Genomic DNA, 19,763 nt, shown 5'->3' on the forward strand with positions numbered 1-19,763 from the left:
AATGGCATCTGCTGCGTGTTGATAAGGGTTTTTTGTGAGAAATAAAAAAAGTTCAGGGGTTTTTGCAAAAAAAAAACAGGCCCCACGCCACGCTGGCAAGTCAAGTCAGCGTCAATTTCGTATTCAAATGCGATTAGCACCGTATTTACACGTCTGAGCCAAGTTTTTATACCAGTTTAATGTATGCCACAAGTTCTAACACCAAAACAACTGTTTGTGCCAAGTATAAGCACCATCAGTGTAATTGACTCAAGATACTACTATATAGGACTACTATTCAACGCCAGATCGCCATGGATTGATAAATGCGGTTGCTACCTCAAAAGAAGATCGCCGTCGATTGGTGAAATCTTTCAAGACTGTCAACTACTGTCTGAGAGCATCTCCACCACAATGAGCTAATTCAAGTCCCTATATGTCAAGCGTTCTTCTTCAGGCTGGTCGTAATGGGAGCACTGTTCAAGATATCTTTCGATATTCCGATAAATCGGCCGATTTATCGCTTACCGTTGTCTGGCCGATAAGATAAATCGGCCGATAAATCAACCGATATGACGATAAATCAACCGATATGCCGATAAACTGGCCGATTTACCCCTTATCATGGGTCGGCCGATAAGTTCCCGATAAGCGATATCTCCAACATTGAATGGGAGTATATAACTAGTATCATGCATGCCAACTAGGCAATTTAGATGATGTGGCATATAATTAAATAAAGAAAGAGAAGGTTGAGTATCATATTATGATACCGTATCATAATAAATGCTACACTACTATGTGTCATGCATGGCAATAAATAAAGTCATCTATGATACTACTATATGATATTATGCATTAGGGAAGTAGTATTATACACTAGTATCATATGCATGATAGTAACTTATGATACTACCCATTACAAGCAGCCTCATTTGTTCATGCATGTAACCATATTTCCTAGTACATATTTCTCAAATTACTTGGTCAAATGCATGTGATTGATGCGATGAAGAGAGAGAAAAGAAAGAGTAAATAAAAAGAGAAAGTGGTTGGGGTGGGCCACATCTTACGTGCGGTGCTGCCTGGACATCCTCATATCCTCCTCATATTTGGTATGAATTTACCGACGGTCCGATCATATGCGGACAAGGTGGAGTGTCCGATTGGGTGTCTTTTCCCTTCTCTCTCATGTCCGAATAGTGACTGGGCTGCTCTCCCAGGCTTATGAGGATGATTTGGGTCGTCCGGTTATAGATGCTCTGACTAGTACATCCATTCCTCCAAACAAACTTTGGTGAAGCCCGGAGAATTAGGCCTCCTCTCATTCATAGGATATAAGAACATCATGAAAATTAAGAAATCATAGAAGTTGAGCTAACATGTATCTCATTTGCTATAGAAAAAGAGATATGATAACAATTTTTTCCATTGAGTTTAGACTAATGTTTCTTTTTTGAATTATGAATCATTGGTCCCTATCGTGCATAGGAATACGAATCCAAAGGGCACCAAAGAATTTTTCCTACAGAATTTCCATCCTTTAGTCCTTCTTTGATTCTTAGGATAGGAATATTATAGGAATAGGAAAAATCATAGAAAATGAAAGGACATATATCTCAATTTCTATAGGAAAAGAAATATCATTTGACACATAGAATATGATTTTTTTTTTCATTGAGTCTAGACTATTTTTTATTTTGAAATGTGTAGGATTGGTCCCTATCCTATATAGAAATAGAAATTCATTCTTACAAATCAAAGGGATCCAAAGAAATTTTCCCTACAAAATTGCTATTAGTTAGCATTCCTATAAAATTCCTGTAAACAAAAGGAGGCCTCATAATTCCTATAAAGTTCATGTAAACCAAATGGGGCCTTAGAAATAATATCATCATAGCTCAAGAAATAATTGACGCCCTTAGGTTGAGTAAATGGAATCTTCTTACCACATGGTGTATGTGGTAAGCAACCTCAAAACAAAATAAATAAATAAATGGAATCTCCTTGCTTTCACGGTTAAAATCAACCTCGCTAAAGTTGCTTGGAATGGGATTTCATCACTAAGGCTCTCAATCGTAAAATGATGCATGCTTACCTCCAAAATGCTAAACCTGTATATAAAAAATGTTTCTAATGTATACAAAAAATGTACAATGTGCATGGAAGAGTAGACGTAAACAAATATAAATTTTCAAAAATGTTAATCATGTATTTGAAAAAAAAAGCTAAACGTGTCTACAAAAAATGTTCCTGATGTATACAGCAAATGTACAAAGAAAAGCGAAGAAAAAAAATTAAACTGAAAAAGAGAAACTAAGAAACTAAGAAAAAATGAAGAAAAACAAAGAAAGAAAGAAAGAAAAAGCAAAGAACGAGTGAAAATCCAGAGAGGAACAAAGAAATCAGTGAAAAACAAATAAAAACTGAAACCAATGAAATAAAACCAAAACAAAAAAAGAAAAAGGAAACCAGTGTAAAAGATTTCAAAATAGTGAAAATCACGAAAGAAAAATAATGAAACCAAAGAAAACCAAGAAAAGAGGGAAAAGGACCAAAGAAAATCAATGGAATAGAATGAAAACAGTGAAAACTGAGGAAAAAAAATTGAAAAACCAAGAAAATCAAAGAAAAACAAAAAAGAAAGAAAAGGAAAAAACAAAGAAAGAAGGAAAAATTTAAGAAAAACAAAGAAGAATGCTGCAGCAACCAAACGAACACATCGACCAGACCGATCGACCAAACGCACAAAACAAAACCATAATGGGCAGGCTAGTAACGCTCAAAGCCGAGAAACTTTCAGGCGAGACGGTACAGAGGGCCGCACTAAGTGATATCACTTTTTTCGACTAAAAAATGATTTATAGCTCTGGCGGGTACATACCCCCAAGTGGTGCGCTCGAGCAGTATATGAACTGGTTCATATTACTTCCACCAGTTTTGGGAATCCTTGATTGGTTTTTCTGTTTCCTTTTCTTTTCTTCTTCTTTTCTGCTTTTTTTCATTATGATACAATATTTAAGTTTTTGGAACATTTTTTGAAATACGGGGATATCTTTTGAAAAAAGGTATTTTAAAAATCCAAAAAGATTTATAAATTCGTGACTATATTTTCACGTTAATATTTTTATAATTTTTCGAATTAATGGCCATTTTTTGAAATACAGGAAGTTTTTAAATTCATGAACATTTTTTAAATTTATATTAAAATATTTTCTAAATTCAAAATATTTTTTAAATTTATGAACTTTTTAAAAATTTATGTTTTTAGATCTCTATTTTTTAGAATAAAAACAAAATAGTAAAAATCAATAAACTGAAAGAAAAGAAAGGGCGCCTTGCAAATGGGCCTGGCCAAAACTCGTGCACGGGGTGTGAGTTTGATAGCTTTCCCCTGCATAAGGTTTAGGGTTTAGGGTTTAGGAGCTCCCTATCCAACGGGTACCCCTTTCAAGGAGCTCGCAACGGACATGGGTGCATGCGGAGATGCGCTGAGTGGTGCGCCTATTGACTGCCACCACATGTCGTGCGGTTGGCACCTGCGGGACACATTTTTTTTGCCTGTGTGTTTCCTTTTTTTTCCTGGTTTTTAGATTTTTTCTTGGTTTTTCTTAGGTTCTCTCGAATTTTATTTGTTTTGTCGAGCAAGGCACGCCGTGTGAAAAAAGCGCATTTATGCTTCATAGTGAAACACACACATCGGTGCTTCCCCAAAAGTGCAAAGCTCTGTTGTGCTTTCTGAAAAGTGAAAAGTACATTAGTGCTTTCGCGTGAAGCACAATTGTGCTTCTAGAAAAATGAAAACAGAGGTGTGATTCACGGTGACTTCACGATGAAACACATCTGTGCTTCTCTGAAAAATGCAAAAGCACAATTGTGCTTCCGATTTTTTTTTGAAAAACACAGTTGTGCTTCTGTTTTTTTATATTCATTTTTTTTGGATTCTATTATTTTTTAAATTTTTGCTTTTTAGTTCTGGTTTTTCTTGGGTTTTGTTTTCGAAAAAAGGTCATCAAATCTATTAACATGAGATCTAGTTTGGAAGATCTGATGCGGAAAACACAATGGTAAAACGATTCATGATTTGTACACATGATTCAAAAAATAAAATGTTTTTAAAAATGAACCAAGGAAAAAAGTACATAATTCCCATGTGCGATGAGTGCGCACATGCGGTGCATCACTTGTCAATGCGAGAGGACGTGGGGAGTGGCCTTTGCAAGACATACACTCTAATTGGTGATTTCGCGACTGGTTCTTGGGAGGCGCATGCTCGAAAGCCGGCCCTGCCATTTTTCAGGAAATGACCCTCAACCGTCTGGGAGTTATATGTCGTCCATACCTAGACGTATTTGGTCTCGCATCTAGGGTGACACTATTGGGCTAACACGGTACTATAGCTTTGGTTTGACGGTCTTATGCAGTTTTACATTAGACTCTTGGGGTTTTCTTCGATTTTGATATTCCTTTCTTGTTTTTATTTTTCTTCTTGGTTTTTTTATTTCTTGGTTTTCACTTTATTTCACAGTTCTTGTTAAGTTTACTTACAGTTTTTCCTTTTCCTTTTCCTTCTCCTTTTTTATTTCTTTTGCTCAACACATTCTACTTTTTTTCATACAATGTACATTTTTCATATACATAAAGAACACTTTTTATACATGTTCATCTTTTTTTCAATTATATGTTTTTGGTGGCTACATGTTTCATATACATCAAGGTCATTTTTTTATACATGTTTAAGAATTCTAAAATATGTGAATAACATTCTTTTAAATATATATTTTTATGTCTATGTTTTTCATACACATTGTACATTTTCCATATACATATAGTAAAACATTATTTTTGTGCACTTTTAATTTCTTCAAATACATGATTAATATTTTAAAAAATATATGTTTATGTCTATTTTTTCATACAGATTGTACATTTTCCTTATCGACAAGGAAAATAATAATACCCATTTAATATATTTCAGAAACAATGATTAACGGCTTTTAAGTACATGTTTTCATGTCTACTTTTTTATACACGTTGTACTTTTTGATATACATCTGGTAACATTTATTTATATTTTTCAAATAAGTGTTTAAATTTTTTTCCAGATACGATCTTTAACATTTGTTTTGAAGACATGTTAAATATTTTTCAAGTACGTTTTGAAACACTAATTTCAAAAAATGCTATCAAGATTTTCTTGAGTTGTGCAATATTTTTTAACACTACACAAACATTTTATAAAACTTAAGTAATTGTTTGTGGAATATATTTATTTTTTATTTTATTTTTAAGTATAAGCAAAAGAAGAAAAAAGAAAAACAAGATAAACAAGATAAAAATGAAACAGAGTGAAGAAATATACAACCCTTCTAGTGGGTTGACCCAGTAGGGACGTTCCTTCTTGCTATAAGCGAGCTATAGTAGCTTCCCCTCAGTTGGAGCCCTGCTGGAGCATATGGGTAGACATTTCCACTCTAGGAGGCTCTGGAAAATTCTGAAACCTTCCTGCACCCTTCGTTGGTATTTCCAGGTCCCTGAAACTTTTCCGGTTCACCGAAATGCTTCTGGTTTTCTATAAAACACCGCCAGTTCTCTATTCGAAACACTTTTGATATTCCCAAAACATTCTTGATGAATTTCTCTCACGCTCCTAACTCATGTAGAACTCAATAAATCGTTGACCCATAATCACGTGACCTGATGCGCTTTGATATCTAGTCTGGATAGCAGAAGGTTCTCGTGCCTTTTCCCCATGATGTGACGCTGTGTTATCGAATCCAGAAGAGGATGTGCACTACGACAAAGGCTCCAACAAGTTACTGTTATCAAATTAAATTCTAGTTTTTTAGCCGGACCTTTAACAACCTTTTGGGTGTAAACACTGGTATTAAAACAAGCATGGGTATGGGGTCTTACTCTCACAACCTTATATTTTTGTGTGGGATCTTACCTTGATAATAAATATAACTTTGGAAGACACCCACTATGATGTTCTTGTGGTGCCAAATGTATATTTTTTTCAAATTCTTTTGGATATCCATTTTTCTAGAGCTCCCCTGATGGCATTGTCCATTTTAGATGCACCTAGCACAATCAAGCATCTTCGGGTGTAAAAGAATTTAGTTTCTTATTTGATTTACTATTCATAGAGAAAGCACATGAGCTTGGGCTTGTACTCCCACTATTCAATATATGTGAGAGAAAATTCCATAGTCTACGTCCAAATTATGCAACTAAGTGGTGCCCTATGGCACATTCAAATGGTTGTACCCACTACTCTAGTGAGAGGCCGCCCTTGTGGTGTTCCCCTCCCTGACCTCCCCCTCGATCCTCTGCTCCAGCCTCTCTCTCCTCCCCCCTCCTCGCCGCTGGCAGCCACAATGGTCGGCGATGAGCGGGGGAGTGGTTTGGCAATTGTTCTATGTGTACACTAGTTTGCTTTCTCTCCAAAGTAAACCAGATCTGAGCTTCGGAATATGCGTCGCTTCCTCCCGATTAGGGATGAAAACCGAGCGGAAACGGACGAAACTGGGTGCTGCCACATTTGTTTTCATATATTTTTGTAGATGCAGAAACGAATACAGAAACCCCGAAAATGAATACGGAAACAGGTCCGTAGTGTTGTTTGTCCATCGGCGTCGTTGTGCTCTGTTGTGGGTCTTCCCCCTTTGCATCTCACTCCTCTTTCAAGGCAGCATGGAAGTGGAAGGGGAGATGAGAGATGCAGATTGGGGATTGTCGGCCAGAGCTTGTTGGTGGAGGACCTCTTACTTCTCGGTTGCCACCATGGTGGTGGGTAAGGAGAATAAGAGAAGGACGATGGAATATGCGGACAGAGTCCGAGCTCATCGCCGGTGGTGTTCATCGCGGAGGAGTCAAGGCGCCCATAGTAGTGGTCGGCAACCATTCTTCATCGCCACTCCATTGACTTTTCTGGCCGAAGGACGACCGTTGTTTTACCTCCCAACCTTGTTGCATAATGGGAGACAGGTCAACCATTGTTCGAAGATTATTGCTTCTTCTTGACGATCCAAGTGGTTTCGTCCCTGGCATCGTCCAGGTTGGGTCCATGTAGGAGCTGTGTTGAACCCGATTGTGTTTCCATTTTCCTGGTTGGGGTCCCCTTTGCAAGTTTCATGGACTAGTTTGTTATTTTCCTTTTTATGCGAGCACTGAAGTAAACTGCCTTGTACCACCAAAGAAAAAGTATAATGCAGTGCCTGGGTCCTTCGGGGGCCCTTCCCCTGTTCAGAAAAATGCTAGCCATGTGGATCCTAATCACACATAGACCTGACGTGTACTTACGGTGGTTGTACACAGTACACTCTTGATGCGATACTAAGAGCAAATAAAAAAACACACTTTATAAAAAAAAGGCTATCCATGTAGATAACCACCGAACAATTGAGAGTTTTGACTTTTACTCCCTCCGTTTCAAATTATAATAAATTTTGAATATTTCAGTATGGACTGCATACGGACTGGAATAAATGAATAAACACAGTAAAATGTGTCTATATTCATTCGAACCGGAAAAAAAGTTAGAACATCTCATAATAGTGAACGGCGGGAGTGTTAATCAAGATAAGATTATTACAACTTGCTTTGGAACTCCGACTCCATTGACTAGAAGAGCAATTTGGGGCCGAGAGTTGGAAATCAGCGCTGAATCTACATGGTAAAATGTAAAAATAACGCACTTGAGTATACACCTGTGCGATAGGAAGATGCCAACCGGACAGCCAAGTCAATCAACTAACCAAGAGCAACGAGGGAAAATTAGTGTTTCCCAGACCTAATATGCTCATTCCAGTGTTCAATCATTGATCAACCGCAACGGACTTGCTATAGAGAAAAGAATATTGCTTGTAACCGCTAATCATAGGACAAATGGAGTGAGAATTAACAAAATAAGTAATGAGAGGTGAAGTGAGCGAGCAAGCAACTAACGCTAGGTACGTGAGCGTGGTTGTCTAACGACCTAACGTTGGTTGGTGCTCCCTCCAATCACAGGCTCGTTTGACTACATCCACGACGAACATCCCCTTGTCACAAACCTTATATATACACACTAATCTCGACTCTTGAGTAGTGGACTAACTGAGGCTACTAGCAATTTGGTCCAAGCCAGAGAACCAAAAGTTAGCTTACCATCTTGACTTCAATCAGTTCTCTTCCCCTCCCGGCCCCGGTCGATCATGCCTTGCGATGGCGATGGCGACGAGTCGAAAGGCCGCCTGAAAGCGGTCAACATCGCCGCCCGCGTCGTCGCCATGGGGCTCGCCGTGGCGTCGGCGGCTCTCATGGTCACGGCCAGCCAGTGCACCATCGTCCTCCCGAACGGCGCCGAGGCACACACCGTCACTTACAGCGACTTCGGCCCCTTTGTGTACGCCTAATACGCTTTTCTCCTTTAGAGACGGAATTCGTGCATGCAGGTATACCCGTTTACGAGCCTGGTTTGTGCGTGCGCTCTGACAAGGCGGGTTCGTGCGTGCAGGTACCTGGTGGTGGCGAACGCCATTGCGGCGGTCATGGTGGGGGTGGCCATCTTCCTGAGCGTGTGGAAGAAGGGCAGCGGCAAGTGCTCCAAGGTGCTCGTGCCGCTCCTCGACGTCGCCGCGCCGGCGCTGCTCTACTCGGCGACCGGCGCCGCCTTCGCCACCACCGAGTACATGTCCTACTGCTCACCGCGCGGGCGCGGGCGCGTCAGCGTCTGCGATGGCACCGTCCGGGGCACAAATAACTTCTGCAGCCAGGTGCACATGGCCATGTACATCTCGCTGGCCGCCGCCGGCGCCGTGTCGGCCGCGGAGCTGGTGAAGAACTTGAAGCTGTCCTTCTGCAGCTCCGGGTCGGACTGCGACTCGGACGCCGGCTGCGAGCATGGGTGCCACCACAAGCATTAGCCAGAGTATTAGTTACGTACAATAATGTTAATTGACTGCTTCGATTTTTTACCACATTCCAATTGTGCAGCTGTTAGTTGGTCACTACTATATTTTGTATCTACGTTATGAAGGGAGCAACTTGTTCGTTGTGCTGCTGTTGTCTGCATTAATTTCCGCCGTTCTAGTATTTGATTGACTATCGCTCTCTCCGTTCCATATTAACTGTCGCATATGTTTCTCCTATGAAAACCGACGACGAGGCTCGTTGACTCCAGCCTACGGTTAAAAGCAACCAACATGTCAAGATCTAAATTCGAAATGGTTTCTGGTCCTGGTCATGGACCATTGTGTTCACGTCCACGGTCCAACAAAGAGACGAAGTTGTGGTATCTTTCTTTCCGGTACAAACAACAACACGCGTGTTCATTAGCGCTCTTGTCCAGCGAAGAGAAGGCGAAAAAGTGCCACCGAAGTAGATGAGCAGGCTTCTATTGCTACGCAACAAACCAAAGTTCAGTCCATATGCTCGAGATGCATATGCAAAAGATTAGCAGCATCACAATCAGATAATTCATTTGAAAGAACAGGGTGACATTACCTGAAATTGTCATACCTCGAAGATAATATATTGTTGGCCTTCTTTATGTCACCCTGCATTACAACAAAAGAACATTTGATGACCTTACCACTACCAGGGTGCATGGGCTGGCTACATGCATCGTGCAACATGAGTTTAGCCAGACTAGCAGATTCGTATGGAGGTGTGTCTCTGTCGGATCTCACAAGATTAGGTCGGTGCTGGTCTTCGGTGGATCTGTTTGGATCCGGTCTTCGTTCGTCTTCGGTTGGGAGTTTACATGTTTGATCCTTTCGATCTATGACTTTCTTCATCGACGATGGTTACTACTCTGGTGCGCTGGTCCTATGGGGGCTTAGCACGACGACTTTCCGACTATCTAGCACAATAAGTTTTGTCCGGCTCTGGTGAGGGAGGGGTGACGGTGACGCGCCTTCGGCTCCCTCCAGTGCTTGTAGTCATTGCTAGGCGGTCCACGGACATGGTTGTAATCTTTATTACCTCTGTTGTTCTTTGTACCGCCATAATTGAAAATGAATAGATTGGAAATTTCTCTAAAAAAAACTCTTGATGTGTGTTTAACCGCATGATGCCTGATGATTTTCCATTGAGGCGTGGTTTCAATGATAGTCTCGATTGCTTTTCGGTGAGGGTTGCTATTCCTTACTCTTGTTTTACCTTCGATCTGGTTTTTAAGAGGGTATCTTCATCACCTTGTATAGTTCTGTTGTCTTGCTTTAAATATAAAGCAAGGAGAAAGTCCTTTTCGGTAATATAATTGTTTCCATGTTTTATCATTATCAGATGATAAAAATTAAATGATAAACATGTGACTAAGAAAACACATGTTGTGCAATGAACAAAAGTACCATATACTTCCTACTAAGAGACCATCTTTTAGGGAAGAAAAGCAATCATCATGCGTTGTATGCTAAGATGCCGCAATTATACCTACCTTCTGATTTTTGAATTTTGTTTTTCAACTTAACAATCATCGCGTGTCGCAGCTAAGATATCACAACTATATATGTGCTTTTAGATTTTTGGGATTTTATCAAAGGCTTAGACCTTGCGGTGGGAGTTCGAGGCTATACCAATATAATTGGATTTTGAGTAGGATGTTTGTACCTCAGCTGGACATACATGCCTGCATGCTGGATCCATATTAGTTGATTAGAACAAGTAATGCGCTGGTCGAGGGCCTCATGACTAGTCCAAAGTCCCAACTAACTCATGTTAGAAGTCGGAAGCTGCTGCCTATGGTGTGGTCGCATAGTGGGAAAATGATTGGAACAACATGTAGGCCCAATTTGTCCTAAAAAAGAAATGTAGACCCAATTGCAGAACATATACAATTAACTTTTCTTGACTATGATATACCTTCAATCAATAAGATTATGGAATCGGGGCGCTACAAAATTCGAGCAGGCAGACCTAACACAAATTTTGTATGTTTATACCTGCCTAACTAGCTACCTAATCTCCTCACAATCAAGACTCATCGTCAAAACATATTACTTAGTCTCATGGTCTCTTCACCTTGAGATAAGAACACGTGTTGATTATTCATAGCTGATTTTAAATATGCCATTTTATGGTGTAGTTAGTTGCAATACGCAAATGATCAATGACATAACATTTGCAATTAACAAGTAGGTTTTGCTGGCCGAGGAAGGCTAATCAATCATTCCAGACAAGGGGTGGTACTTGATGGCTTATAAACAACACTGAGCCCTAGTCAACGTGGACTATATATCTTACCTCACTCCATATCATTGCACAACTTGCGAGTTTGTACAAGTTTAGTTAGTCATGAAGAAGATTGATTGATAGTGCCATACATTGATTGTCATGAATTCGTTTGTAAAAATGTTAACTACTCCATGCAGTTCCCTAGGCTCTAGCCGCCTTCGTTACATATCGTTGACAGACGTGACTAAGAATATTGTAGAAGACACATCACACACAATCGTAAAAGAAGACAAATAATCAAAAGGAAGAAGACAAGGAAATTGGTTATGAGATTGTGACAACGTGTCGGCAAGTCTATCTGTGACGGCTCGCTCTAGAAATTGGTTATATCACATTGTCGTATGGATATAGCGCGGGTGCCGATGATTGAACACCCGATCAGCCCCTTTAGGCATCTCTAATGGAACTCCTAAATTTTCACTCCCTAAATGGGTACTATTTGAGGAGTTAAAAAACATGGAGCTAATAAAAAAACCTCTATATTTTAACTTCGTAAAATATGTCTTTGCCAATTCTTTCATTTTTTGGTTATATACTCCATTTCAACTGGATACCTGCACTGCACATGTATTAATTAGAAACTTGATAATTTCAATGCATGCAATTCAACAACATTTCAAATTTAATTTTTCGAATCCATACACACCCAAGGGTCCAAATGAGGTGATAATCCAAAATAAACTTGATAAAACCACAAGAATCAAGTGTTCAGTAAGATCATTCTGGAGTTTGTGATGAGCTTCTCGTTTCTCGATCATTCGATGGGCTGGACTATAAGAAAAACGGTCTGTTGCAACAAACTACTGATAACTGCTTTCAATCTGCTGATCTGCTCCATCTGATAATCAGTCGGGTTTACTTCTTCCTCCATCACGACGGCTACACGGGTGTTCGTCGCCGGCCAACTCAGAAGGGGAGGGAGGGCCTGATACCGCCGCTGCTTGCGAGATCTCGTCAGAGGGCGCCGAACGATGGCCGCCGCGCGACGTGTAGCCGCGCCGGCAGGAGCAGCTTCGGGGCCGACGGTCGCCACCGCCCTGGGAGTCACCTCCGCGCCGGCAGTTGGGTCGGGTGGACCCGGCCGCCGCGTCTGTGAAGGAGCAGAAGGCTAGCTCGCCTCCTTCTCTTCTTCCACGTTCCTCTGAAAGCAAGAATCATCAACAGCTTCTTCTCATCAGATTCGTTGAATCACATATGGTGCTTAATTGATCTTAGATCCGTACTCCTTGTCTATCTGCTAACAGCGCCTGCGCCTGGCACTGCTCTGTAGTCGACGGCCCGTGGTTTGTTGTGGACAACGAGAACGATTCCTCTCCTCTCTCCTCTGTTCTTCTTCTTCTCCTCTGTTCATTGTTCTCCTGGCCTACTTGCTCTCAACAGAGTATTTCTGATTTTTCATTTGTTTCTTGACCTTTTATCTCGTAATTAGCACCTACAACATTTTTTTCCCTAAAAGTCGGGTCAACAGAAATAAAATGGTTCGATACGTAGTGTATCAGTATGTACATTTATCTTCGAGTAACATAGAAATGACCATGTCTGATGCTGGTTAACACATGTCTACAATTATTGTAGGTGCTTCGCCTCTTGCTGTCCTTGGATATCTTCTGGCAACACATCTTTCTCTTTATTCTACGTACAATTCTCATTCTGCCTGCATGTGCCACAACTGTTTTTAAATTTAGTTCAAATGTTCAGCCATACATGCATGCTCAGCCTTGCTTTGAATTTCGTCATTAAATTTGATGAATGAAGAATATGTTAGGGTGTGTCCATCTCTCATCTAGATGTCTCATCTAACTCCTAAACCGTTGGAATTTATGCGGAGCTTCGTAGGGACTTTTTCCTTTTCATTAATCAAGTAGTGTAGGAGTTAGATGAGGCTTTGTTAATTCTCATCTGAGAATTAGCAAGTCCTTATTTTGAATCTGTTAATATATTTTTCTACTCTGCAAGCCTTGCTCTAGTGATTCGCACAATTAATAATGGAGTACAGACTTCATATGGATTGCGCATTTGGTACAATCATTATGCCTTCTGAACTCATCTTTCCATGTTTTCTTCTCTCTGCATATGATGTTTCTCTTGACCACTTGCATCGTATCATTGTGAATAGGAATATGTTATTATATCCCTCGTGCTAAAATTGACAAAACTGCTACAATATTGTTCAGAAGTGACATTGACAAGAGGCTCTGTATCATCACAAAGGGAGGCTACCATCATTGGGTACAAGAACTAGAATAGTAGACGACCACCATCAAGCAGTGTTTTACATAGTTTTCATCCTCAGTGGCATAATGAAGGTTCATCAGCAGGAGCATCAGGCCACCCTTCCCACCAAGGTCTATGACTTTTCCATCTCCCAAGTTAGTTAGTACAGTACGATCTAATTTAGCAAAGGGAGGCACCATTAGTTCGTCAGGAACTTCTAAAAGCTCAAGACTACTGGCCCTATAACTATCTCAAAATTCTTGGATTACGGGCGTTTGAAGCTTGAACCCGGTTACTCGTGCAGTTATGTACAGGTACTGTACTACGAGTACCAGGTTTATATTACTTGTCCATGCACTGCAAGTATATCATCTTTTTCTGAAATCTGAACTGCAATTACATTTCGTGGTCAGTTTTAAACTGTCCCGACACGGCTAAACACTAATAACGGCAGGACGTGCTTACCTGGCTACTGCCTCCAGTGGACACATCCATCTTTCTTTTTTTGATGAATATGTAAAGGCATCAACCAAATCCCATCACCATGGATAAACTGATCTACTAATGGATTCTAACCTTACTGTTCATTGAATCAAATGTGGACATGTGGTCCTATCAGGAAAGGAAGAAATTTCAATATGACAACACTTGTGAAAGGAAGAGTAGACCATTTTCATATATTTTGGCAGACAATACAGTGGTACAGGCTATGGGTACACATGAAGTCTAAACTAGATAGCTCATAAATTTTATCGTGTATTTGACTGGTTTTGCTAAACCATGGCAACAACTTTTTGTTGGTTCCTTATTGATTAATAGCCTTCCTTCGGCTAATCACCGATGGCTTCTCAACAGCATTACATACTCCTAGTCAAATCCTCTGAGGCTATCAGGCTATTACGATGATCAAGATATATTCGTGGATATTTGTGATGGAAAGAATATATTCTATGCAGCGGACTTGTGACATTGTCTTCAGTCCAATGCAGAAAAATCAGCATGTGAAGGTCTGAAGAAGAAATAGAGCATTGAATAAGCAATTGTGTCAGTGTCACCTGAACTAAATTCAGGTCAATGCTGTCCACTGGAACCACGCCCACAGCTTAGCATCCCCATTGATGACGCTGAAGTTTGAACATCCTTCACGCTTTCTGAACTGGTTCAAGGCCATGATAGAATAACGGAATTGCTAATTTTTCATACGGATGAAAACATTTGGCTTTCATGCGTTTTTTGAGCCGCGTGATCTCCGTCACGAGATTCGTGTTTCTTTCCGTCCTTTGTTGACGCTGACTTTTCTTATCGGGTCCGCTTCGTTCGGCTCCGCTCGCTATCCCGCGCCAGTGCTTTTTCTTTTCTCCCCGTGTAGCTTCTTCTGTCTCTTTCCTCGCCGCTCGACCCCCTTGTCATTTCGAACATGTAATCCGGAACAGAGGCGAGTGAGAGAGATCGCCATGGCGATTTGGAGCTGCCCCTCGCCGCTCCAGGCCCCATTATTTCGCCGCTCGTCGATTTTGTTCGTCTGATTTGGTATGTTCCATCCCTTTGTTTGTTCCTCAGATCTGCTTGTTAGTGCTTAGGGTTTTCTCGGTCAGATCCGTTGCTTGTGTTAATCTCCCACATCCTCTGCTGTAGATGTGTGAGGTTGCGTCGTTTCTGGGATTGAAACTCGTCTGCCATGCGAATTTGATTAGGCTTTTTGTTTACTTGTTAGTTTGATTGATCTGTATGTGTGTCACGCCTTCACCTGCGTCGGCTATGATTAATCTGTATGTGTGTCACGCCTTCACCTGCGTCGGCGCCGGTGGACAACGAGTCGCCTGAACTTGATGATCCAGACGATGGCGCAGAACACAACAGTCAGACATGGTTGCAGAGGGTGAAGCCTCGAGTAGGTGTGGTGGGCTGACTGGTGTGCCCACGTGACAGGGTGTGTGTGCTCTGTATATTAGCTGGGCATGCGGGAGTTAAGTCTGAACCGTCTCTCCTGTTCTCTGAACCTCTCCCAACTCTCCTCTCCATATCCTATCCTCCCCAAATCCCTCTTGTATTTTGTGAGATCTATCATGAGATGGGGCATGACATTGTGGTTACTTGTTTGAATTCGGCTGGTTGTTTGGTTGATCTGTATGCGATATTGTGCAATCTGAACATAGTGGATCGTGTTCAGTCCCCTGCTCTCAAGTGTTGTTAGTTAGTGTATCTATGTGTTAATTTTCCCCTGGGCCGTTTTTTGTTGTCACTGTGTGGATGTATGGTTGGTCCCCTGGTTGCCTTGGGATTGTCTCTGTAATTCTCATCGGATTTACAGTGTAATTCCTATTGGATTTGCAGTGTAATTCCTGTTTGGTTTTGCAGTGTAATTCCTAGTGGACCTACACTGTACCTCTCGCTGGGTTTACAATGTATTTCATCGGATTTATACTGTATTTGTCATTGGATTTGCAGTTGGTTTAGAATGTAATTCATTTTGGCTTTCGGTGTAATTCCTACTGGGTTTAGAGTGTAATTCCTAGTGGATTTGCATTGTGTAATTCCCATTTTTTAGCGTTTAAGTGTTGATGCTAGTTTGCCGTTGAATTTCGTGTCCTTCGAGTCCATAGCTTGATGTAGGTTGGTCCTGCTGTAGCTCTTGATTTTCTAAGGTTTGGATTTTAGATTTTAGGAACTAGAGTTTTCGGTTTACTGTCATGATTATCATTATTTTTCTCCCCAGTTTTAGTGGATTTACACTGTAAATCTTTATTGGCTTTGCACTGTACTTCTTCGTGCATTTGCACTGTAAATGTTTGTGCTTTTGCAATGTTAATCTTAGTATTTTGCAGTGTAATTATGACTTGTTTTGCGCTGTAATTATAACTGCATTTTTGTTTGCTAGACACAGTAATTGTTTTGTCCCAATTTCCGTAAGTTGGGCAGTTCAGAAGTAATTTACAGTGCTAACAATTTATAATTTACAGTGGATCTTCAGTTTCACTTCACCATTACAGTGCTTTGAATTCTAGTTCTTAGTTCTTAGTTTATAGTTCCTAGTGGGTTTTACATTGTACTCCCTCCGTCCGAAAATACTTGTCAAGGAAATCTTGACAAGTATTTTCGGACGGAGGGAGTAATTCTTAGTGGATTTCTACTTAAATTTTATCGGTATTACACTGTAATTCTTTGCAATCTTACAATAATCTTAGTGTATATGTTTGTTGGTTTATAATGTAATCTTAGTGGATTTATGTAATCTTTCTGTTTTTTCGCTGTAAACATTAGTGGATTTACACTGTATTCTTGTGTATGGCTTTGCAAATCAAACCCAAGAGGCTTTCTTTTAGTGAATTACTTGAAATAATTCTGTATTTCGTAGTGGTTTGTCACTGTAATTTGTATCTCTTATCAGTGTAATTATATCGGCATTCGTAGTGGTTTTCTGTCTGGCTCGAAGAAATTTGAGTGCAGGTGCATACATACGAACCAAATGCTAAAGAAGGGAGCATCAAGGGGCATGCATTGTACCTGAATGACGATGAAGCAGATTTTGTTAACGTATGGCTTTTTAATAGCAGAAAACATTCCTGAAAATAAATAACATTATCAAATATGCTTTCTCTAACTAGTTTCTTGACAAATTACAGAGCAGCGCATACTCTTTTACCAAGCTACTACATGCGCAAATGATGTAGAAGATATAAATGCATTGCATAAATCTCATATGCATCAGCTAATGAAGAAAGCATGTTCTATTATGCATTAGCTCATGAACTAGCATTGTTCTATTATGTGCAGCAACAGCATGTGGAGCCTACGCCTGATATGCCAAACTACATGGAATGGCAGAGCACTGTTCAGGTCATGTCTGGTGTGTTAGGAAGTAGTTTCAGTGCAATTATTTTTTAGTGCAGTGAATTTTATGGATTACAGTGGAATTAATAGCTAATGGAATTTCGAAGTTTGATTTACACTGTAATTCCTACTAATTTTGAGTGTAATTATCAGTTGATTTTCCTCTGTAATGCTTATTTTTGGAATTTGAATTTTCTTTTAGTGGAATTACAGTGTAATTGTTAGTGGAATTGAAGGTGCATAAGTTACACTGTAATTCTGAATTTTTTTCACTGTAATCCGTGATGATTTACAGTGTAATTATTGATTTTGCTCTGTATTACCCAGTGGAATTACACTGTACTTTAATTGGTTTTACACAGTAAATCTTAGTGGATCTACACAGTAAATCTTTGGATTTTTACTGTACTTATAGTTTAGTTTTACACAGTAAATCTTAGTGGATTTTGACTGTACTTTTAGTTTCTTTTTACATAGTAAATCTTAGTGGATTTTGACTGTACTTTTAGTTTCTTTTTACATAGTAAATCTTAGTGGATTACACAGTAATTTACACAGTAAATCTAAGTGGATTTACACTGTATTTTCTTAGTGAAATTGAAGTCCTTTATTTAGTGGATTTTTTACTGTTCTTTAAGTGGTATTTTCAGTGTAGTCTCCACTGTAAATCATAGTGGCATTGCAGTGGATTTTACACTGTATTTCCAAGTGGTATTTTTACTGGACTTACAGTGCATTTTTAGTGTTTTGTCACTGTAATTGTTTAGTGTAAAATTAGTCTTTTGTAAGTGGGCACTGTAGATATCTGTGTGTGTTTGAAAAGTTCCGGGTGTGGACCCGTCAAAAGTTTGTGGCCTGGACCTGTTTAAAAGTGAATTTGTGGGACAGATAACACTGGACAGAGGACACAGGAAACAGGACACTTGTCATTCTTTTGTTGGCTGAAAAATATGACTGAAGGCGAATTGGTTTTCATACGGATGTAAAATAGACAGTCCCTAGAATAAACACACGGAACCTTCCGCATGCCCAGCTACAATTGTGCTCTCTGTGGTAGAACATGACAAGGAGACCCTGCATCATCTTTTTTGGGACTGCCCATTTGCCTTGCAATGCTGGACTTCTTTTTTGATGAAATCATGTTAGCTTCTGATATGCTCCAGAAAAAAGATATCACTGGGCGTTCTGATCATGGGGTGCTTGAATATTTAGCTCCAGAGAAATGATTTCTTTTCAAGAATATACCCGCAAACGTTCAAGGATGGAGCACCAATCTCAGGGGAAACCTCAAACTTATTGAATAAGAGCAAAACATCACAACGCGCTCAACTCACTGCTTGGATTGACTCTAGCCTTTCGTTCCTTTTTATTTATGTAATATACTTTCACTGTTCTGTTAGATATTTAATTAATCAATAAGACGAAAATGAGATAGAACAGTGAGCATGTCCTAACTGATGGAGATGATGGTATGTTTGATGGAACTGTTCAATCAAAGGGGGAAACTTGAACTATGATTCGACACTATTACTAACAGTATCAAGGTCATCATCTTGCTCGATCGTTGAACAACTTGAAATAAGCACATCATTTATGAATTCTTTGTTAACGATGTCTGTCCCTGTCAACTGAGCAACTCCCTGACTTGAAAATTGGTGGTTTACCCTTGCGAGTCGTGCGCTCGCAGCTACTTCGTGGTGGGCAGCGTCGTCTCGGCCGTCTGCTCGGCGCTGGCGCTCTACCTGTTCGTCGTGCACGGGGGCGGCGGCTCGATCGCCGTGTCTCTCCTCGACGCCGCCGCGCAGGCCCTCCTGTTCTCGGCGTCCGGCGCGGCGCTCGCCGCGCGCGGCTGCTTCGCCGGCGGGGCGGACGCGTTCCGCGGGAGGGTGGGCATCGCGGCGGCCGTTGGCACGTGCGCGGCCGCTGCCGTCTTGGTCGCGGCGCTGGCAGGGAACGCGCCACGCTAGGGCTCGCCCGCGGCGGGGGCTCTGCCTGCAAACACGGATGCTCCAGCCCCGGCTGCTAGCAATTGACAGCGTCAAGATTCAGCGGGGGAAAACAGAGGAACTGCTTGTGGTTTGTACAACTGTAGAAATGATGATGCATTTTTTCTCTCTTATTCAATGATTCTTTTTAGTGTTTATTCAATGATTGATGGTCCCCGAAAAAAAAATGATCGATGGATGGATACTCGTTGTCTAGTAGTTGCTGTTGCGGTTGTATTGCCATCACAAACCCTATCTTTCAAACAACTAATACATGCAAAAACATACAGGTCGATCATTTTGGATGTTAGTCCATGTTAGGCCGGCGGGGTTGTTAAAAACACCGGAAAAATTGCTTATACTTAAGATTTTCACATCCGTATTAAGTTGGCGCGCGGGTTTTGGATGTATAGTCCCACCTCGCCGCGTGAGGAGTGAATCGACCAGCTTAAATAGCCAGGTCGTCCAAAAGCAATAAACTTCAGTCATCATTGCACCATTTGTTAAGGAGATAGACTGTCATTATTGATATTC

General features: G+C 40.6%; 1 protein-coding gene, 1 long non-coding RNA gene and 1 pseudogene across 2 annotated transcripts; all 3 read left to right on the forward strand.

The window, feature by feature from the left end:
- Positions 1–8,054: 8,054 nt before the first annotated feature.
- On the forward strand, positions 8,055–9,020 carry LOC125506143 (CASP-like protein 1U3). Its single transcript, XM_048671007.2, has 2 exons — positions 8,055–8,368; positions 8,480–9,020. The coding sequence occupies exons 1-2, from the start codon at positions 8,178–8,180 to the stop codon at positions 8,886–8,888; spliced, it is 600 nt and encodes a 199-aa protein (XP_048526964.1). The 5' UTR covers positions 8,055–8,177; the 3' UTR covers positions 8,889–9,020.
- A 5,364-nt stretch (positions 9,021–14,384) lies between these two features.
- LOC125510953 (uncharacterized) lies at positions 14,385–17,566 on the forward strand. The gene is made up of 2 exons (XR_007284835.2): positions 14,385–14,943; positions 17,188–17,566. It is a non-coding gene; the product is annotated as an uncharacterized LOC125510953 (long non-coding RNA).
- Positions 17,567–18,893: 1,327 nt separating this feature from the next.
- LOC125510952 (CASP-like protein 1U1) lies at positions 18,894–19,475 on the forward strand (annotated as a pseudogene).
- The last annotated feature ends 288 nt before the right edge of the window (positions 19,476–19,763 follow it).

Source organism: Triticum urartu, chromosome 5A (assembly GCF_056163025.1).
Source record: "Triticum urartu cultivar PI428250 chromosome 5A, HENAU_Tu73, whole genome shotgun sequence".
NCBI lineage: Eukaryota > Viridiplantae > Streptophyta > Magnoliopsida > Poales > Poaceae > Triticum > Triticum urartu.